This window comes from Medicago truncatula, chromosome 3 (assembly GCF_003473485.1).
Source record: "Medicago truncatula cultivar Jemalong A17 chromosome 3, MtrunA17r5.0-ANR, whole genome shotgun sequence".
Classification (NCBI taxonomy): domain Eukaryota; kingdom Viridiplantae; phylum Streptophyta; class Magnoliopsida; order Fabales; family Fabaceae; genus Medicago; species Medicago truncatula.
Window position 1 is genome coordinate 58,324,088 of NC_053044.1, and position 20,809 is coordinate 58,344,896.

Here is a 20,809-nt window from a genome sequence, read left to right on the forward strand (position 1 = left end):
GTTTTGATGTTTTGGTTTCTTGAGTTATTGGCGCATTAAAAATTCATATTTAATCCATCCGTTGTCGAAAAATTCTAATTTTTTGTGGAAAATGTTTTTTTTATGTTCTTAATATGTGTACAAAAAATAATGAAAAAATTCAATCTCTATATAACTTTTCCGGATGCGCAGTTAGAAAAATATTGCAATTTTACGCGTTTCAGTAAAAAAATCAAAATAAATTGAGGATTACTCGAAATACTAAGAAAATTTGCAGATCCTCTATATGTATTTTTATAGAGGTGTCTGCAAAAAAACAGCTCAAAATTCAATTTCTAGGTTGATGTTTTCGTGTCTTAAATTTTAGGCGCGTTAAAAATTCATATTTAATTCGTCCCTTGTCGAAAAATTCAAATTTTTTGTGGGAGAAGTTATTTTTTTTGTTCTAAATATGAGTGCAAAAAAGCGTAAAAAATTTCAACCTTTAGGACACTTTTTCGTACTCGCACTTGAAAAAAATTGCGATTTTGCATGGTTCAGTCGAAAAATCAAAATAAATCGAGACTTAGTCGAAATGCTATGAAACTTTATAGACACCTCTATATAAATACGTATAGATGATGTGCAAAGTTTCGTAACTTTCCGAATAAGTGTCGATTTTTTTTTTATTTTTTCAATTGCTATTTTGCACGTTTCTATTGGAAAAAAAAATCGAGACTTATTAGGAATGTTACGAAACTTTTCACATCATCTATATGTATTTTTATAGAGGTGTCTGTAAAGTTTCGTAGAATTCTGAATAACTTTCGATTTATTTTGATTTTTCTACCGAAACGCGTAAAATCATAATAAAAAGCAGCAAAGCCAGCAGCAGTTAACTGTCGACGCATATGTCAGAGGCAGTTAACTACCGCTGGGGTAATTTAGTCATTTATTTGTGTCAATAGGAAGTATACAATGTCAAAAAAGCAATTTGCAATCCATATTTCGGCAATGTCGTCATGCGTCACTTCAGCTTACTCTTCTCTGTTAACAGCTCCATGCAATTTTTGCTGGATGCATTATAAGAAAATTAATTTTTATTTCATAACAATAAAATATGAATAATATTAACGACATTCTCTTTGATCTGACTATTTTGTTGAATGAAATTCATGTATATCAAAACACATTATGTACGATTTATTTTTAAAGACCGAGATTAACATGAGTTTTATTCAATAAAATAGCAAGTGTTGGAAAAAAAATGTTCATAATTGATACAGACTATATAAGGACCGTGAAAGTCAAGTAATTATCTCACATAGAAAACGATAATTTTAAACAATCTTTTTGAAGGAGTAAAACAACTCAAAATTGAGGGACATGGTTCATTCTTAGTCGTAGTTGTTAAAAGAAAAAAAGGAAAATTATTGTTAAGATTTATTAGCTGAATTCTCAGTTAACTTTTTTAAGATTGAAAACGGTATCGAAATGGAAAATTATTGTTAAGATTTATTAGCTGAATTCTCAGTTAATGTTAAAATAGAGGGAGAGCTGATAGCCATTTAAGATTAATTTAATCCCAGAGTAAATGAATGATGCACTAATGTAGGAATTGTCTCTAGATATATCACTTCATCAAAAAAGAAGAAAATTTCACTTAATTTCATGACTAAGAATCTCTCCATTTTCAAAAGAAACAAAGGGTTCAATTGCTAATGCTGTATAAAAGACTAATATTTTTTTGAAGGAGTGTATAAAAGATTAATAAATTTCACTGTTTTTAAAAATGTATGATTTTATATCATTTATACACCGAAAACTGCAATAATAAAATCTTCCATTTCGTCTCATAAGTCCTAACTCAACTGGTAAAAATGTCGAAATTGTTAGGTCGGACGTCATGACCGGGGTTCGAACTCCGATACTTCCATTTTGTGTGTGTGAATTTATGATGATTTTGTCATCTCGTCTATCTTCCAAAAAAAATTCCATTTCCTTTTTTTAGTACAAAATCCTCCATTTCATTTGTTAAATGAAGAAGATATCAAAATCTTAAGTTGAGATGCATTTAAGATAAAAAAAATTATAAATAATAGGCTAAATATCTCTCTGGATTCTTTAAGTTTTACGTTTGTTTTAAATAGATCCTTTAAATTTTTAAAGTTTCACATAAGTTCTTTAAGTTTTAAGTTTGTTTCGAACATGTCATTTCTGTCAACCTCCGTTAAACCAAAGTTGTTCTGTACGTTAAGCCAAAGCTAATATGTTTGTTAAGTGGGTGAACTGGTTCTCTCTGACATTTGACATCAATTTTTTCCCGAACTAGATCAACTTTGGTTTAATGGACAGATCAACTTTGGCTTAACAGAGGTTGATAGAAATGACTTATCTGAAACAAACTCGAAACTTGAAGGAACTATCTGAAACCTTATAAATTTAAAGAATCTATTCGAAACAAACTCGAAACTTAAAGAACCTATCTGAAACCTTAGAAACTTAAAAGGTATCTAAAACAAACATAAAACTTAAAGATCCGGATAAATATTTGGCCTAATAATATTATTCCACACTGCTCTAGTAACGCACGCATGCTTAAAAGTGCTATTTTTAAATTTATGCCAGTGTTATTAAAATATTAATTTAATCCTTGACAAAAAATAAGTATTAATTTAACTATGTGTTTTTAAAATGTAAAGTTCGATATTTTGCTTATTCACGAAATTAATAGCCTTTTTTTTTTCTTTCAGTAACAAAGTTTTTTTTTTTTTTTTTAGAAATTTGAGTAAAAAAGTTAATAACCTTAAATTGTAAGTCGTACATAACATACCATATTTCTCCCTCGAATCCTATATCCTATATATTTAATAGAAATATGGCTAAAAAAGTAGGTGTATTTGAAGTTTTAATCAAATTTTTGATCAATTACTTCAACCACTGTTGACTCATTTTTTTTCTTATATAATAGGATCAAGAAAATATAATTTTTTTTTATCAACTTGAAGTAAAATAGGAAGAACAAATGGGACAAGAGAATGAAATCTTAATTTTTTTTATCCACTTGTCATCACTTTAAAAAAAAAATCCACTTTATGTCTCATTCTCTCCCTTTAAGTGTGAATCCATTCAATCTTTTAGGTATGCTCTCCATCAAGCATAAACTTTTTCATCCACCTTTCATCTACATACACTTACACGACCAGTGTCCTTGCATCGACAGAAAGACTTTCGACACAAGAAATCGATCCCTTTAGTAACCATTGGTTCATATATTATAGCTTGGAAATGAGGAGAACTCGATAAAACATCACATCTTAAAACATTAACATGTCCTCTAAACACAACTGTTGTTGTCGCATCAACAGGACACAAAGCTTGACCACCATTGTTAAGAAGACATTCAACACAGAATTTGCTGCTTTAGCGATCATCGACTTTAATACCATTTTTAGATCACAAAGAGAGCCCAACGGATCATTTCTATATTACTCAATCTTTTTTTTTTTCTTCAAAATTTTAATATTTAAATTATAGATTGCCCAATGCTAGTTTTTCCATCAATCGCCACAACATAATTATATGAAATTCAAAATTACATGTAACATATAAAATTAATATTTAATTATTAAGAAACATCTACAACTCTTATTGGAGATGATTTGACAATAAGGTAGATAGAGCATCTATTTTTTTTAGTAATGATAACTGGATACAAAATATTTGACGCAAATACAACATTAGTGGTAATTTTGCAATTATCATTAAAGTGTAAGGGTCAAATTGTCTTTGCATCTATAAACCCCTCACTCTCTATGAATTTGTCCTCTTCACTATTCTCTCGCATTGAGGCCCCTTCTACCTCAACGTCGTTAAGCTCACAACGCCTTCAAGCTCCCTGAAAACGAGATTGAACATACCATTGATTCAAAAGCGGCGATGACGGTCGCAAAAGAAGGCATATGCAGAAAGAGGTTAACACAGGTGACGACGACGAAGACTGGACAGGTGAGCATTGGTGGCGCGGCGAATGCATGTGGAGGGCAGCGAGAGAGGATTCAGTTGAGAACTCAAGGACGAGACAGAGAGAGGGGGCAGGGGGAAGAGCACAAACGATTGAGAGGGACGAAAAGATAAAAGGCAAAAGGAGAAGATGAAAGCAGATATGTGAAGAAGGCGATGGCGGTGTGTGATTTGGTATGCGGTTGTCGTGGGTAATTTTGTCGGAGAAGAATGATGAGGTGGTGGTACGACGACCGTGATCGGAAGTAGAGGTTGTCGTGGGAAGGGAGATAGTTTTTTATTATAAAAAATACAGTATTTATGAATAGTTGTATACGGTGTATGTATTTGTGTCAACAATTATGTATTGAGTTATCATTACATATGTCGTGAAAAGAAAAAAAAAAATTAATGATATTCTTTCAGAAAAAATAGGAGAGATGGTGAGAAACAATTTGTGAGAAAAGTCAGGCTAATTAATTTTGTTATAGTTAATTGAGGAGAGAAGAAAAAAATCAATTTTTAAGATGAAAAATCATTAAGAGATTTTGGGAAACCAAGTAAAGTGGTGCATTAATCACCCCTTATTCTATACTACAATCTTGCACAAGTTAGAAAAACTCTTTTAAAAATTAGCTTAACTTTTTCGTATACATAATTTGAAACAACAATAAAAACGAAACAACAATAAAAACCAAGTTTAAGTGAAGTCAACTACATAAATTAAGCACTTCTTAAGGGAATAGACTTGGTATTGCTTGAAACTTTGTTGAATGGTAGGAATCGACCTAACTGTAACTTAATCAAAGAACCAACCTTTAATAGGTCACATATTTTCTAAGTAAATTTTTTTATGGTTTGTTCACTTTATTGTTTTGTGGAACCTATAAAAGAACAAGGTGGACATATATCAATGTAAGAGTTTTGAATGTTATCATCCATGGCAAATATTGGTTATGAGTTCGAACAATCAAGTACTGCGACAATTTCCTGCAATGTTATTTTAACATTAATTTTAGAAGTTGTTTATATGTTTGTATGTCTAAAACCACTTATACTGTGTCGTTAAAAAGAAGTTGTAATTGTAACTTATGTTAATAGGCAGCATAAACTGATAAGTGGTCTTATGATCCAATGGAATGAATTTGGTTTTATGTTATAATCCAATTGAGCAATTTAATTATTTGGTTGAATTCTGTATGTCGCAAGTCTGTACACAAGCAAGGAAATAAGTTTGCTCTAAGCAAGGACATTACCAATCCTAATATTTTGTCTAAAATAAAAAAACAGTACTTCATATGTTATAATAATATAAGTTAAATTTCCCTCTACAACTTTAAGTGCTGCCATGAATCATCTATGGACGCGGAGTAGTGTTTGTTGTTTTACTGTTTCTGCTTAACATGATAAAAAAATATTGTTATATGTTAGCTAAATTAAGGGATGTATTCAACTGTTTATCTAATAATTAGGGGATTTGAACTGTCGTTTACATAGTAGGTTGCAGCTAAATATCTGTTCAGCATTAAATGGAATGAATTTTCATAATGAGATAGGCATTAGTTTAGCACGTCATAAATATGTATAAAAAAATATTCTATTTTGCATATAATTTTCTTGATATTTACCTATTTAGGTTATAATGACAATAAAAACAATCAAATGTTGTTAATTGTAATATAAATTAGTGGATGTATTCAACTGTTAGCTAATTATTAGGGGATTGGGACTGACAGTATGCACATTTTCAAGGTAACGTTTTTCAGAAGGCCGTTTGGTTCCCAAAGCCTTAAATATGAATTTAAACATTCACATATGAAATCATTGAAGGTCTCTAAGTAAACCAGCCCCCATTTTTTTTGGATATTGGAGTATTGCATTTACCGCACTTCGTGTATCGGGAAGTCACTCAGTGTTGGTTATTTTTGTTTTTTTGTCTGCCATGTATCTTGGTTTATATATTCTCTTCACATCACCACCAAAAAATATATATACTCCTCACTCATAATTATGCATTGCAGTTGCATGTTGTGTCCAAAACTAAAGCGACGATTATGGTTGAGAAATACTTAGGCGTTATTCTCCTCTACCAAGAGTTGCACATGTGAATCTATTTTACATGTGTTGTGCTTCAGAAATACTTAAGACAGAGAACTAATAGGGAGAAAGGAATTGGATCGTTTAGACTATAAATACTACCTCCGTCCCTAATTATAGGAGCTTTTTGCAAAAATTACGGAGATTAAGCAAGTTGGTTGTAGTATTAAATTTGTATGTAATTACTATTGTTTTTATAATTTTATCATTTAAAAGAGAGAGTTAATTTATGTTTTCAACATAATATTTATTGTTGATTGAAGAAAAAGATGCAAAATAAATAAAAGTATGTTGGTAAAAAAATAATTAATGTACTTGGAAATACTAAAAGAGTATTATAAAAAGAGACAATTTTTTTTCTCAAAAGGGTTTTATAATTAAGGATGGAGGTAGTACTTTTTAGCTCATTTTAAAGATGAAAAGTTTGTATCTCAATATCTAAAGAAACTATGATTGTAGAATAAGTGTCATGGAAATGAATTTTAAGTATTGACAGACCATTGAATTTGAGAATTAGACATAATGCCTCTAGAATGTTTAGATTTTGAATAGTTTCTCTTGATTTTTAAAATGACTGTTTTTTTTAATTTGTTATCTTTGTTTAAAGTAATATCTTGATAGGCTCACATGCCAGTTACAATAGTAGATCATAATTTTGGAATTGAACTTGATACATCATTGACTAAAGGATTTCGACAATTTTAGTAGGTTTATTGCACCATTGTTGAAAATTAATTTGTGATGCATTTTGTTTGAAAATAATCGTCACAATTTATTTTAGTTTTTAGTTTTTTCTCTCTCCCTATATTTTATTTTAGTTTTTGGTCTCTCTACGTGTATGTTTTAATTGATCTAACACATGGAGAATTTTGTTTCATTATCCTTTATTTTAGTTTTTAGTTTTTTCTCTCTCCCTATTTTCTATTTTAGTTTTTAGTTTTTTTTTCATTATCCATTGTACCGAAGGATAATAAAATAGATGAAGTGTTTTTGTATTTTTTTTTTATGAAGTAGTGTTTTTTTAATCAAGACTGAGGAAGAAACTTTCAGAAATATATAAAACTAAATTTTAAATATATGTTTTCATGCATTCGTTCATGTTCGTGTGAGAAATCTATAACACCATATAGCATTGCTCTTTCTCTTTTTTAGTTTCATAGGTGTTTCAGCTGTAATGACTGGAATTTCTAATTTTGAATTATGTTAATGTTAATACAATTGTATTCTACTTTTTATTTAACATCTAATTTTTTCTTTTTTTACTTTGTACATTTATTTGTTTGTATTACAATCAAACGTACGAGTTGACAAAATAGATCGATAAGATTTATTGATCTTTATTCTATGATATATATTTTTCTAAGATAATATTTCATCTGAGATCAAAAATTATTTATTGATTTTTATTACAGTCGATAGGATCCGTGCGGCGCACGGGTCGGCAATCTAGTGATAGGATACATTCGCATCTTGTAAAACAAAAGAAAATTAAAACACAACTCTGAAAAGTAGTAAAATAATAAAGAATGAAATATTTGGCTTAAAGGGAAAGAAATGATAATTTTGAATGTTAGGGAAGACAGCTAAGAATCCACAAAGCTGGCATAAAAGGAACGCGCCAAAGATAAGTTGAAAACAAAACGTGATAAGTTGAGTTGAGTTGAAGCCACGAATCTCACTCACATGATGCATTTTTAAAAGTCAATTACTTCACGCGCCAAACAGTCATCAGTATCTAACGTTCACCCCCACCATCTCTTCTCTACTGGTTTCACCTCACAATCACATACACAAAAGTCATAAATAAACAAAATTTAAAAAATACGAAAATGAATTCATCAAAACAATTTAACGACGTCATAATGAAAGATCAACGCAACGAAGCAATCCTTTTCATTTCATTGATTCTTTCCCATTTTCGCAAATACCCAAAATATTGGGCCCATTTTTATCATCTTAGGCGGTTTCCTAGTTAGTAACAAATTCGTTGCGTTGTGGATTCTGTTTTTTCAAAATTGATACCGCCAAATTATACTATTCCCACAGACGTTCATCTGAGCCGTTCATCAATGAAAAAATTCCAATCATGGTGGCTGTAGGTGATTGTAACAGTCAAAACCGGCGTGAGTGATTTTAACGTTTTTTTTGTTTTGTGCCGGCTCGCTCGTACACACTTGCATTGGACCGGGCCAGCTTTTTATTTTTTGGTTAGGTCAAAAAATAAGAATCATCGATTCCAGAAATTTGGAACTTTATAGAGCCATCAACGATTCATTCAATTATAATTACTATATTAAAAAAAAAAAAAAAAAACATAACGAACGAATTGTCAAAAAAAAAAAAACCAAAATCATTCATAACGATGCCAATAATAGTGAAGGCCCACCACGTGACCAAATGTCACACGCATGCTGGATCACCCTTTTTACAAAGCAAGATATGCTAGTTTTTTTTTTTTTTTTTTGAAAGGAAGCAAGATATGCTAGCTTAGCTACTGTATTTATTTTATTTTAAATTCTATTAAAAAAAAATCAACAAGTACAAGAGCATAGAGAAGAAAGAAAACTTCCAACTTCACTGCCGTTTCTCCTTCGATTCTTATTCTTCTTCTTCTTCTTCTTTTTCACAGGTAATTAATTTAATAATTAAATTAAATAAACCATCAACTACTACGTCGATTAATTTCCTTTTACTATAAAACGTGAAGTGAATTTATACTTTGTTGAAATTATTTGCAGAAAAAATGGAGTTTGCAGTAGCAAAAGCTTTGAAACCGAGTTTAAGAAGCGAGTTTGTTTTTCAACAAACTCTCGGCGAGGAACTTTTTAGCTTCACTGCCAACACGGTGGTTGCCGGTGAAGATTTCTCCGTTGACGACCTCCTTGACTTCTCTCACGGCGGTGATATTCTTCACCACGACGGAGATGAACAAGAGAAAGAGAGTAGTTTATCTCCTTCTTCTCAATCACTCTCAGAAGATAACAACTCAAATTCCACCGGCGCTTCCTTTGATTCTTCCATTTTCTCAACCGAATTACTCGTTCCCGTGAGTTTCTCTTTCTTCGTTCGTTTCCCTTCTAGTTTTTATCCGTTTTGTAGTAATTGAAATTGAGAAGTTGGAGCTGAAAATAAGGTTTCAATTTACAGGATGATGACGTGGCAGGCCTGGAATGGGTTTCACATTTCGTAGATGATTCTCTCCCAGAACTATCTCTTCTCTACCCGGTTCAAATTCAAACCAACGCGTGTCCTAAACAACATGAAACTCAGCATGGAAAAACTTTACGTTTTTCAACTGAAAAAATGAAAATTACCACCAAGACCAGAACCGTGAAGAATAGAAAACCCAACCCTCGCGTTTGGGCTCAGCGCCCGTTTTTTCCGTCGCCGTCTGTTGTTTTTGGTGCACCACCAGCGAAGAAACAGAAGAAAAAGCCCGAGGCTCAAGTTGTTGGGCATGAGGCCCAAGAAGAGGGCCAGTTACAACGACGGTGTAGTCATTGCCAGGTGCAGAAGACGCCGCAGTGGAGAACCGGTCCGATGGGTGCTAAAACCCTTTGTAACGCGTGTGGGGTTCGATATAAATCCGGTCGGCTTTTTTCGGAGTATAGACCGGCTTGTAGCCCAACTTTCAGCAGTGAAATTCATTCCAATAGCCACCGTAAAGTGTTGGAGATGAGGAAGAGGAAAGGAATGGTTGGACCGGAACCCGGTTTACCGACTCAGACCCAAATGGTTACCACTTGCTGAGTCATTATTATTAGATTAGGAGATACTCCACCAACCCGGTTTGAACCGGGTCACTTTTTTGTAAAATATTTAGTGGTTGTAGTTGTAGTGCTAGTCGTCAGCAGCAGCAGCAGGTAACGGATATTATTAGGAAGGATTTTATTGTTTGTATCCAATTTTCCTACCTTTCTTCCTTTTAATTAATTAATCTAATACTGTTAGATATACCTCTTATGTAGAATTGTGATTTTTGACTTAATTCTAATTATTTTCCAACAATAGTGGTTTAGGTGTGATATTTCCTCAAAAAGCAATAATTTAGGTGTGGAGTTGGCCATTTATTCAAGTTGTGAATTGTTTAATTAAAGTTAGATTTTTCTGTTGCACTAGATTGAATTATTCAAACTAAGTCAATGTTGTGTTTTTCGATTTCGTGTGACGCGGGAGAGGTGTATGTATTTCCGTTTAATTTTTGGAAGACAACAAAAATTTAAATCAATTCAAGTTTTTTTTCGACAAAATCAATTCAAGTTAATCAGTTCAGTTTATTTGGAATTGCTTTTTCAAACAAAACAAATACTCTTTAGTTGGCATTCGAAACTTGTTTTCCATCAGACAAATTAAATGGTGTTTCAATAACTTCTTGAACACAACGACCTTCTTAAACTCCAACTCCCTCATTCACATGATAGCTGCAAGCAAGCCCATAGCCTCATCAATTTGTTGATATAGGTAGTCTCATTCAGATATTGTCTAATTTTATTCGAATAAACCATCAATAGGAGTAATTTATAAACTAAATCAAATCCCTAATTTTATGGATTAAATTGATGCATTTCATATTCTTTAGAGACTAATTAATTAGTATATAGGCAAGGAGCAATCAACTTTACAGAAATCGTGAAATCCAACCAAATTGAGTGAATTTGATCTGGACTTACATATGTGAAAAAATCCGAATTAAGTAAGCCAATCTAAATCGTGGAATCTTTAAAACCAAGACAAGCTTGGAGTGTGACTGAAGCAATTAAAACTATTCAAACAATTAGGTAGCACCCATTTGAGTGACCCCCCGAAAATTTAGCAGTACCACATGATGGGGTCGAGTGGGTCAAGGTGGATTGATTGATATTTACTTTTTTTTTTAAAGAGTTTACCATTTTTTACTGAATAATGTAAATCATACTCTAACCGATCATATTTATATAAAAAAATAATAATTTAAATTCATTGAATAACTAATATTTATATTTTACTAGACTTTTGATCTGTGATACACGGGTCTTATAGACTATAATAGACATCAAAGTTAAATTATTTATTTCCCTTAATGTTAAATAAGCCATAGAAAAAATTATATTATACTATTAATAAGTCACGACAAACCAAAATAAACTAATGTTCTGAAGGAAAAATAAGTGTTGTTTTTAGTAGTGATCAAGATTTTTCTGTACTTAATAATATATATGTGATGCCAAAACAAGCTCGATTTGTCTATTGTCTATTTATAGTCAACCTATTCCTAAAGGGTGATGCACTATAATGACCTTTCACATGCACTAAACTTTTTTTTTTTGTTGAGGAAACATGCACTAAACTTAAATTTGTATTTAAGACATTCTTTATTACTGTTATCGTAACTTACAAACAAATACTCCATCCGTTTTAAAATGAGTGTCGCTTTAGCCAATTGCACATATATTAAGGAATGAAATAAAGTAGTCAAATGTCATAACAATTTTACTAAAATAACCTTACTTTATAAGAAAATGACAAACTTAAAGTTGCATTGAAAATTGTGTGAGAGAGAAAAGTTGGAGTATTTATTGAGGGTAAAGTTGGAAGAAAAAAATTAAAGTTGCATTGGAAATGTAAAGTGACATTCATTTTGAAACAATTTTTTTTGAATAAAGCGACATTTATTTTAAAACGGATGGAGTATTTAACTTCAATAAGAACACGGAAAAATAAAAGGTGTATCGTATTTCAAAGACAGATTAGTGAGATGTAACTTTTTAAAATCATATCTAACTTCCAACAAAAACTTAAAACATGCAAGATGGCACACATATTGGAAGTTGTAAGGTCTAAGGTAATACAAAGCATTTAGCTGCGGGATCCATTAACTGTATTCTGTCTGTTAACATTATCTCTAATACGACGTGTGAATTCAAACATAAAATACAAAGGTGGATGGTTGGCTCTTGTGTTAAAGCAACATTAAAAATCTTTTAGTTAAAATGAATGTTAAGACTCATATGATAATTACCATGAAAATGGATGATTGACTCGTTCTTCTTAACACAATTGCTCATATGTAGAAACTAATCTTGTAGGAATGGTAATTCTCTTTTGATTTCAATTTACATCCAGACGATTTTTTCCTTTAACATCTTTTCTAATTTTGCATCAATACTTATTCATTTTTAATGTCAATTTAACAAAGGTAGCTACCTCTTCATCGTTGACAATTGGAATATTACTCAAAAATGTATGAAAATGTGAATGAGATTTTGATTGCAGTTGCATACCTTCCTTTTATAAAAAAAAAAAACATGTATATAAGTAAAAATTAACGCATATGAAGATTACTGTACTAAACCATCATATAGCAGAATAAAGTCTTGTTCAATTTTGATGATTGTATGCAAGTACTAACTCCAAAATGATAATGACATATGCTTCGCTAATGACATTTCTAAAAGGAACACAGAAAAAAATCACACTCATCGACAAACAAGCTCAAAAAAGGTATAAGTGTCAGCAAAGAGAGCAAGTTACGAAAAATACTTAGGCGACCAATGGTTCAACTTTTGCCGAGAACATATGTTAGAGGTAGATGATAAGCTAATTTTTGACCTAGAGAAGCCACCTAAAAATATGCACGTTCAAGTCATTCCCAAATAAAGATTTGGTGTTCATGATATGCACTTTCAACATATTACCTTAATTCTAATCATATACTAGATTATCTTCACTCACTGATGCTACTTCTTTGCTTGATTTCATCTGTTTTAAATATGAGTATCAATCATTTTTTGGTAACTCTATAACAACAACACTATTTTTTATAATTTTGGATAATATATAATCATGATTCACACATCATTGTTTCCTTTATTGGTTCCAATTATTTTCATCCTAAATATTATGTCAATTCTTAATCTCATAAACTAATGATATGCTTTCTTAATCAGTCCATACATATTTTATGATGAATCACAATGTTCCTTCGTTTTAACATCTCTTCTTTTAAAGATTTTTTTATCGAATACATTATTGAACCCGTGCGAAGCACGGGTTTGTAACTAGTTTTTTACTAAAAAAAAGAAGTCTATGTATACCATGGGTAAACGAGTCTATGTAGAGAAATTCTAACATGGACATTACCTCAAATCAATTTTATTTAGGCAAACACTCACAAATAAAAAAAAAAAAAAAAAAAAAAGAAAGAAGGAAAGATTTAAATTTTTGAGTGTGAGTAGTACAACCCCTTCTTGAGGCATTGCTAATTAAAGGCCCTAAAGTAACTAATTTAAACTTTTATCTCATATTTCATTTTGATTTTGATCACTGTGAATATTGTCTCCATTCTTACCTATTTAATTTAACTAATCAAACATAGCTACTCACCCAAAAAAATAAAAATAGATTAGACTTCAGTGGGCGTTGACAACTTCAAGTAGTGAGTCAATATAATGCTTGAAAACGTGGGCTCCTCGTCTTAATCCATAATTATAAAATTTTGTATTTTGTTAGTGTAATGTGATTAGTGTTTTTTAGTGTCCGTCCATTACAATCTTAAGTCGTGACTGCATGTGGGTGAATAGTTGTTGTTGGTGGGGCATGACATTATTTCTAATTGTAGGACAAGATAATCAATCAACAATGACGATATAAGGTAGAAGCAGCCATTGAATGAACAACGTGCATTGGGTGGATGAGGATGGAGGATTCATGTATTGAATCTTTGGACTAGTGAAAGTTGAAACAATCCTAATTAAAAAAGCTTAAGGTCCATGCTATTGGACATGACTTGCCCACCACTTTGAGGTATCACTCCATGTGAAGATGATATGATGACAATGCTTTAATAACTAACTCAAGTAAAAACGTTAAGAGCTAGGAAACAAATATAAGGAAGTAGGAAAATATATGTTTTTAATTATAATTATAAAATTACTACTATTTTCTACTAAAAAAAGAATATTTACCATAAAATAAGATGTCTTTTCATCGTTATTTATAAAAATATATAATCTGAATGGAAATGAAATTTAGTCCTTACAGTACACTCAATTTATCATTTTAGTCATTTTAATATTTATTTATTTTTTGTATTTCTATCTCTTTATAATATTTTTCATTAGATTTCGAACTGTTGAACCCAAAGGATAAATAAGTTCGATCCCTCAATTTTAATTTTCTTTTATTTGACTTTATGATAAAAAAAAAAAAAAACCGCTCAAATTATGCAAAGACTCGTTAGAGCATCTACTCTATGATCATCTCTACTTTGCTGCACTCGGTAAATGTTAGCGTGTTAAAAATCTCAAATTAAATGAGATGTGGTATAGAAATGTTTTTACAAGTGATGAACAATCATCATATTACAAACTGGTAAGAATTGAATTAAGCATAATAACCCAAATTTTAAGAATGGGTGCACAATATACTTTTCCCACGTGAAACCTCCGTAAAAGCATCTATAACATCCTAAAAACTTGACAACTACTTTTACCCTGAGAGTAACTAATTGAAAAGATCGCAACAAGAAATTTGAGGTAGAGGTAAGGTTACATTGACACCAAGAGTGTGAGTGTGAGCAAGACTTTTACTTTCCCAACTCGAGACTTTGATCTTGAATTTGAAACACACAACATTTATCTTAAAATGGTAGCCGTTGGATCTATTTGGGAGTTGGAATCGTATAGGGCTTTCCAGTTCCCACTCCAACCATTTTAATTTTCGACATTATTACGTACACGTCATGGCAACTAAACTTTCACATATGCCACAACCAGAGGATCTATGACTATATATAGTACTTTGCTTCCAAATACTCTTTCCTATGTTACATCTGTTTACAAATACCCAATAGGGCAAGAGACTCCTATCCAATAATTTTTTTTCTTTTTTTTTTCTGCTGGTCAGAAGAATTCCACCTGCACAAGGTGGAACAGATATTCGAAATTATATGTTTGGTATTGAATGAAATATGATCATCGCATAATTAGTTGTGTGTATTCTTACAAAACTCATAAAAACTAGTTCTAACTTCTAACTTAGTTGTTAACTAATTAGTAAAATACAAGCTTAGTTATTTTCATGTACATCTTAAAAATAAATATAAGCTTTTCATAGGAAAAATATGGTAAAAATTGATTCCATGTATGATGTATGTAGAGAGCCAAGGAAAATACAATAAGTTTGTTTAGCAAGAAGTTAATTTGGACATGAGAAAAGCTTGAATTTTCTTAGAGCCAGATACGAGCATACATGATGACGCATAATTAACAGATGCAGAAAACGCTCACTTTCATGGAGGAAAATGAATGATAAGAAGACAAATGTTTAAAGCAGGGGGAAAAGAAAAGAAGCCACTTATTTTCCGGTAAAAAAAAGTTCACTTTCATGGAGGATAGCCAAAGACAAAGGCATTTAAAGCAGTAGAAAGAAGCCACTTCTTATCTGAATCTTTTCTTCTACAGGGGAACAGAGGTCCTTTTCATGGAGAACCCACTTGACTAGACAATTGCAAAAAATTGTTTTTCATTTTTTTTGGCTCATTATTAGAAATTAAAAAGGATATAACTTTGTCAAAATTCAAGTCCATTTTGTAATTTGCATATATACGCATACTACAAAACAAAATTAGGGTGTATAGTGGGGGATTTTACAAAAGAGGTGTGTTGGACTGTTGGCCAACGCAATATAGAATAAGAATCTGGAAAGTGTAAATAATGAAAGATGCCGGTGACTGTTTAATTTTTTTGTCTTGGCAGATACCACGTAGTTTCACAATCACAACCCTAGTATCCCCATGTCCAAAGTCTCCTCCTCGAATAATCTCATCTGTGGCTTGATTGTATTAGCTCACTTGCAGTAACTTAATAAAGGAGTATATACAATTAACTCTTTATACCAACTTCAGATCATGTAAAATATATGCATGCGGTTAACACTTGATTAATTAGAAGTCAGATTTCAAATATTCAATAGAAATATAACTTAAAAAACCACATCACCAAAACATAGGTAAAAAAAGCTAATGCACAACTTACATTAGTTTGATTAAAATGAGTATAAACCTTTAGTTTTTAGTTTAGTAACACAGCCAATATTTCCTTGTGGTTTTGTAAATATTTTATCTCCTCAACACATACCAAGACTTATTTTTAATATAAAATATAAAATTCAATCATACAATGAAAGAGAACATGAGATGTAAAAACTAATTATGCATTCTCTAACAATCAGATTAGAGAACATGTATCATTCGCTATTATTTCCCATCTTCTGATTGGGTTTTAGTTGATTTAGTTGTTCACTTTGAAGACTATGTTAGCCCCACAGACACAACGCATAACTTGGATGACACACAACTCCCTGCCAAATCGCAAGCCATTTTGTTAACAAGACTTGCAAATAGTCAGAAGGTCAACCCGAAAATTCAAGGAGGCTACTTTCCCCCCACCTCCGACATCAGGTCGGAAGTATGCATCCTAACAACTACCAAATTTTGCACGGCTGAATGCATACTTCTGAACACTTTATGCTGCCTGGATACACACTTTCAGAAACATGGATAGCTTTTTAATAGCGAGTGAAGTAGGTAAAGTAGTGCCCAAAACTCAAAGGGTACACAGCCCTTTAAGTCCCAAGCTGCCACGCATCTAGGGATTGCAAATAGCTCAAAGGTCGACCTAGATAATTTAGTAAGTAAGCTATGTAAAAAAATGCTTTCAACAAGTAATTCATCCTAACATTCCATTAATAACAACGATGTTTCAATTTATTCAATTAATCTTCTAATCCGTAAATAATAATTCTATCTACTTTTTTTTTTCTTTCTGAAAACTAATTCTATCTACTTTCTGATTGGTACAATTCAATCCCAACTACCAAATACAATCAATTTTAACATGTTTAATGAGGGCCAGGGGTACTACACATTTAGTTTACCCAAAAATGTTACAAATGAAACTGCAGGTCTGGTACCAATGGAAAACAATGGCGCTCCTTTGATTTCCGAAATGCCAAAAAAAATTGTAAATTGAGATCATAACACAATTCACCTCTGATTTCATGGGAGACTATAATATGATGCAGATCACGGTGAGACCCACTGCAGATATGGAGACAAGGGTACCTATGCAGTATTTGATCACATCGTACTTTGCAGCTTCTAACTGGGCTCTCAATGCATGGATTTCCTAAAAGCAATATAGACTTCAATCCAAACTGAACGTTCTCCACTTCAATAACTAATATATAAACACAATCATAAACTTACCCGATCAAGTTTGTTTGTCAGATTGGTGGTTTCAGTATTTTGAGTAGCAAGCTCATCCTGAATGCGTCTGTGATTAGATTTGAAAATAAATAAATGCGATGATAACTTAAGGTTAAACCATAAAAAGGTTACTGCGTCAAGAGCACCACAAAAAATAGAACCATGTTTGCAGTTTTTCAATTACCTTCTTTCAAGATTCAAGTCCAATCGTTGCCCAGCAGTGACTTTGTCAATCTCATACCTGTCACAGACAATCAATAAATAATTAAATATACAATATAGTACAATCTTAGGGAGTGAAAATCAAATTTGCTTCAGGTGGAAAAATATTTGAGTATAAACTTCCAAGGTACAGACCTCAATTCAGTCCTCATCTTATCTATGTCATTACGAAGCTTTTCAGTCTCGCGTTGCAACAAAGAAAAATGATGCTCCTGCATCACCAATCATCAAAAGGACGACTTAAACATTTAATGGAACTATGAAATTTAACAATTACAATGTCCTGTCCTGTCTTCTCAAAAGTATAACATATAGAAAAAACCACAGGAAAACTGCATAGTATGCCTATGCTCTATACGCCACTTATTTATTTATTTTTTTCCTTCCTTTTTTTGGATAGAATATGCCTAGCTATCTGTTCAGATGTTGACTAATGAGCATCCAAATACACAAAATACTTCAAATATATCAATACCAAATCCAAACTCCAAATATTGCATCTTTATTTATAAATCCGGGGGTGATATTTGAAACAATAAACAGAGCGTTTGATTTCCATCAGCAGAAGCAGTTGAAGATTTGGAAGTTGAAACTACTGAAGATATGCTTCTGCAGCTGTTAACCTCAGCCAAACACCAATCCCTTGCCCCTAATTTCTTATTGCACCTAAGTTTTTCCTCTTTAAGTAAAATAAATCTAAATTTAATGCCTTGCTTAGGAATAAAGTTACAATGAGGTCTACCGTCTACACATGAAGCGTGTAATAGGGCCAGTGCACTGAGAGAGACTGGTATCTATATCGTTTACTTAGAAGAGAAACAAGAAGTTTATTATATATGAGTAAACACTGGATTCTGTTTCAACAACAGATGGCTGGAAATATTACATTAACTCACACCAGAAACTAAGACACAAATTGAAATAGGAATGGGATGGTCTACCAGAACTGACTACAGGGACGAACAAAAAGCTGAAAGGAGTTCATCAGATAATGAACTTGCAATAATTGTCATTTAGGACTTGATTAAAACAAGTTTTTTTTTTAAGAAGTTAAACTAACTTTATTAAAACGAGTTATTTGCATAACTTCAGGAGAGATTTCAAAGGTTCCAAAATGCAAACTAAACTGAAAGGTAGAAAAAACAAATGTGTCCTATTTCCATATACGTGATATTGTGATGAAAAAGGTGCTGGCCATTACTATATAGTTTAGTCGGTTAACATATTTAAATTTAACCACAAAAAAAAAAAAAGCGAAAGAGAGGTCTGTGCAAATACAATGCAGTAATAGCAGTTAGCCTTTGCAGTTTACTAAGCTCTTTTTAATACACCATGCATTATGGCCTACAAGTCTAGGACTCTACTCATTTCTTTTTCAACGTCCTATAAACAGAAAGTATAAAAATAACCTCACGAGAATACTTGATTAATCTTCCGACATTTTGAGATTTTTAGTAGTCTACACTCTATATGACATCTCAAAACTCGGTGTCCTGTCCTTGATGCTAAACCTTCTCTTTGATAAATACAGTAAAAACAAGCTCCAAAAATATATTATCATCACTCCTATAATCTTATTAAAAAAATCTGTGAATGTTCAGGAAAAGTAAATTAAAATTTATCGGTCTTTTAAAAGGATCTTTCACAAAGACCAGAAAGAGTGTGAACCACAGGAATTACTTGCAAACTATACAATTTTTTCACCATGTTTTAGGACTTATCTTTATTGCGAATAAAAACCTAACCTAAAAATTGTGTTACGAAGAAACCAAACCCCTCAATCAAGTTGGGGGGGAGAATTCTTACTTCACTTTCCCTTTCCTCTTTCATTTTTCTCCAAAAGTCTCGATTCAAACACACCCTGAATAAGTTTTAATAGTTCCAACATTGAAGAACAACATAAAAGTTAAAACTCTAACAAGCAAACTTGTACAGTCTCTAGCAATTTCTGTCCTATGTATTAGTCATTAGTCATATAATAATCTTAAACATCTATTTAGCTATTCTCATTGAATTCTTTATAACAAAAGATGAAACAGTTTAAAACATAATTCCACACTCAATTCATATACCTGAGAAGTTTTGACTTCAGATTTGAACTTAGAGAGATTAGATTCTTGCATCATTTCAGATTTTTGCATATCGGATTTAGTAACGAAAGATTGAGCAACATTTTCCAAGCTATCATTGAGAACTTCAGTGATTGCCCAAGTTATCGCCTCCGCTTGTTTTGGAGGAAGCCCGTTCGTCTCTAAATTCCGCACCTAGGTAGGTACCCAAATTCAATTCAATTATTATCACAGCATCGAAATAATAATAATAAGATGAAATTAAACTTACGAGTGCAAGTGTGTCGACGAGGAATGCGCGTTTAACGTTGGAATCGACGGCCTGTGAAACATGTCTAGTGCTAGTAGAAGTAGAAGTAGAAGTAGAAGAATGGAATAAAGAAGCGACGGTGAAGCGAGATTTTGAACCCAAATCAAAAGCACGTTTGTACAACGCCATCTAATCCAAAACCGATTCTCCAGAGAGAGAGAGAGAGAGAGAGAGAGAGAAACAAGCTTTCTCAACTAGTACTACTCATGTTGAGCTGATGCTTGCTTGCCCCAAAAGCCGCTGCCCCGTGCTACACTATTTCTTCCTTCTTTCTTTCTTATCCCACCAAACCAAATATTATAAATTTAGTTTTTCATTTTAATTATTGTAAATATTTTGTTTTTTATTTTAGTAATCAGTTTAAATGATTTTCAAAAGTTTTGCACATACATTGCCACATCATTTAACGTAACGTGTTGAAAATCGGATTATCAAATTAAAATCTCAATTCTTTAAAATCAAAACCTAAAATTATCAAAATAAAAATAAGAGTAATTTAAACTTCACCCTCTAATAAAAGTTTAAATTACACTTTTTTTTTTTTTTTTTATGTTATAATATACACTTTCATCCCTTGAAAATAAAAACCTACAATAAATTATGTTCCTCTCCCTAAAGAGATGTTTGAATTACAATCTTCTCCCTTAAAAATTATTTATGTACGACACTTTAATATGTTTTAACATAAATCAATATTTTCATTATAATTTATAATTTTGATCTACAATTCAAAAAAATAATCATTTATTTTTAATTTCAATATTTATAATAAATAAATTTTATTATTTGATTATTAAGATATTTATTTAGAATATAAAATACATTTTGAAATACCCCTATTTTATTGGTTTTAAAAATTAAAAGGTTTAAAACTCTAGACAAAAATTAAATTTAAATATTCGTAAT

General features: G+C 31.6%; 2 protein-coding genes across 2 annotated transcripts; one reads left to right on the top strand and one right to left on the bottom strand.

Moving 5' to 3' along the window:
* The first annotated feature begins 8,536 nt into the window (after nucleotides 1-8,536).
* On the top strand, nucleotides 8,537-10,062 carry LOC11413103 (GATA transcription factor 7). The gene is made up of 3 exons (XM_039832208.1): nucleotides 8,537-8,686; nucleotides 8,797-9,103; nucleotides 9,205-10,062. The coding sequence occupies exons 2-3, from the start codon at nucleotides 8,801-8,803 to the stop codon at nucleotides 9,805-9,807; spliced, it is 906 nt and encodes a 301-aa protein (XP_039688142.1). The 5' UTR covers nucleotides 8,537-8,686; nucleotides 8,797-8,800; the 3' UTR covers nucleotides 9,808-10,062.
* A 6,676-nt stretch (nucleotides 10,063-16,738) lies between these two features.
* LOC11418221 (coiled-coil domain-containing protein 90B, mitochondrial) lies at nucleotides 16,739-20,171 on the bottom strand. The gene is made up of 6 exons (XM_003603949.3): nucleotides 19,865-20,171; nucleotides 19,597-19,788; nucleotides 17,660-17,736; nucleotides 17,487-17,543; nucleotides 17,303-17,369; nucleotides 16,739-17,222 (listed from the first exon to the last, which is right to left on the bottom strand). Exons 1-6 carry the CDS (start codon nucleotides 20,030-20,032, stop codon nucleotides 17,103-17,105), a joined length of 681 nt encoding a protein of 226 aa, XP_003603997.1. The 5' UTR covers nucleotides 20,033-20,171; the 3' UTR covers nucleotides 16,739-17,102.
* Nucleotides 20,172-20,809: the final 638 nt, after the last annotated feature.

Bases quoted from the DNA above. Each gene is read 5' to 3' on its own strand.
- LOC11418221 (XM_003603949.3), bottom strand. From the start codon at position 20,032: ATGGCGTTGTACAAACGTGCTTTTGATTTGGGTTCAAAATCTCGCTTC. The intron at 17,737-19,596 runs GTATATGAATTG...TTGGTGATGCAG, and splicing joins CTGAAGTCAAAACTTCTCAG to GAGCATCATTTTTCTTTGTT. The intron at 17,370-17,486 runs GTAATTGAAAAA...ATCTAATCACAG, and splicing joins GACTTGAATCTTGAAAGAAG to ACGCATTCAGGATGAGCTTG.
- LOC11413103 (XM_039832208.1), top strand. From the start codon at position 8,801: ATGGAGTTTGCAGTAGCAAAAGCTTTGAAACCGAGTTTAAGAAGCGAG. The intron at 9,104-9,204 runs GTGAGTTTCTCT...TTCAATTTACAG, and splicing joins CAACCGAATTACTCGTTCCC to GATGATGACGTGGCAGGCCT.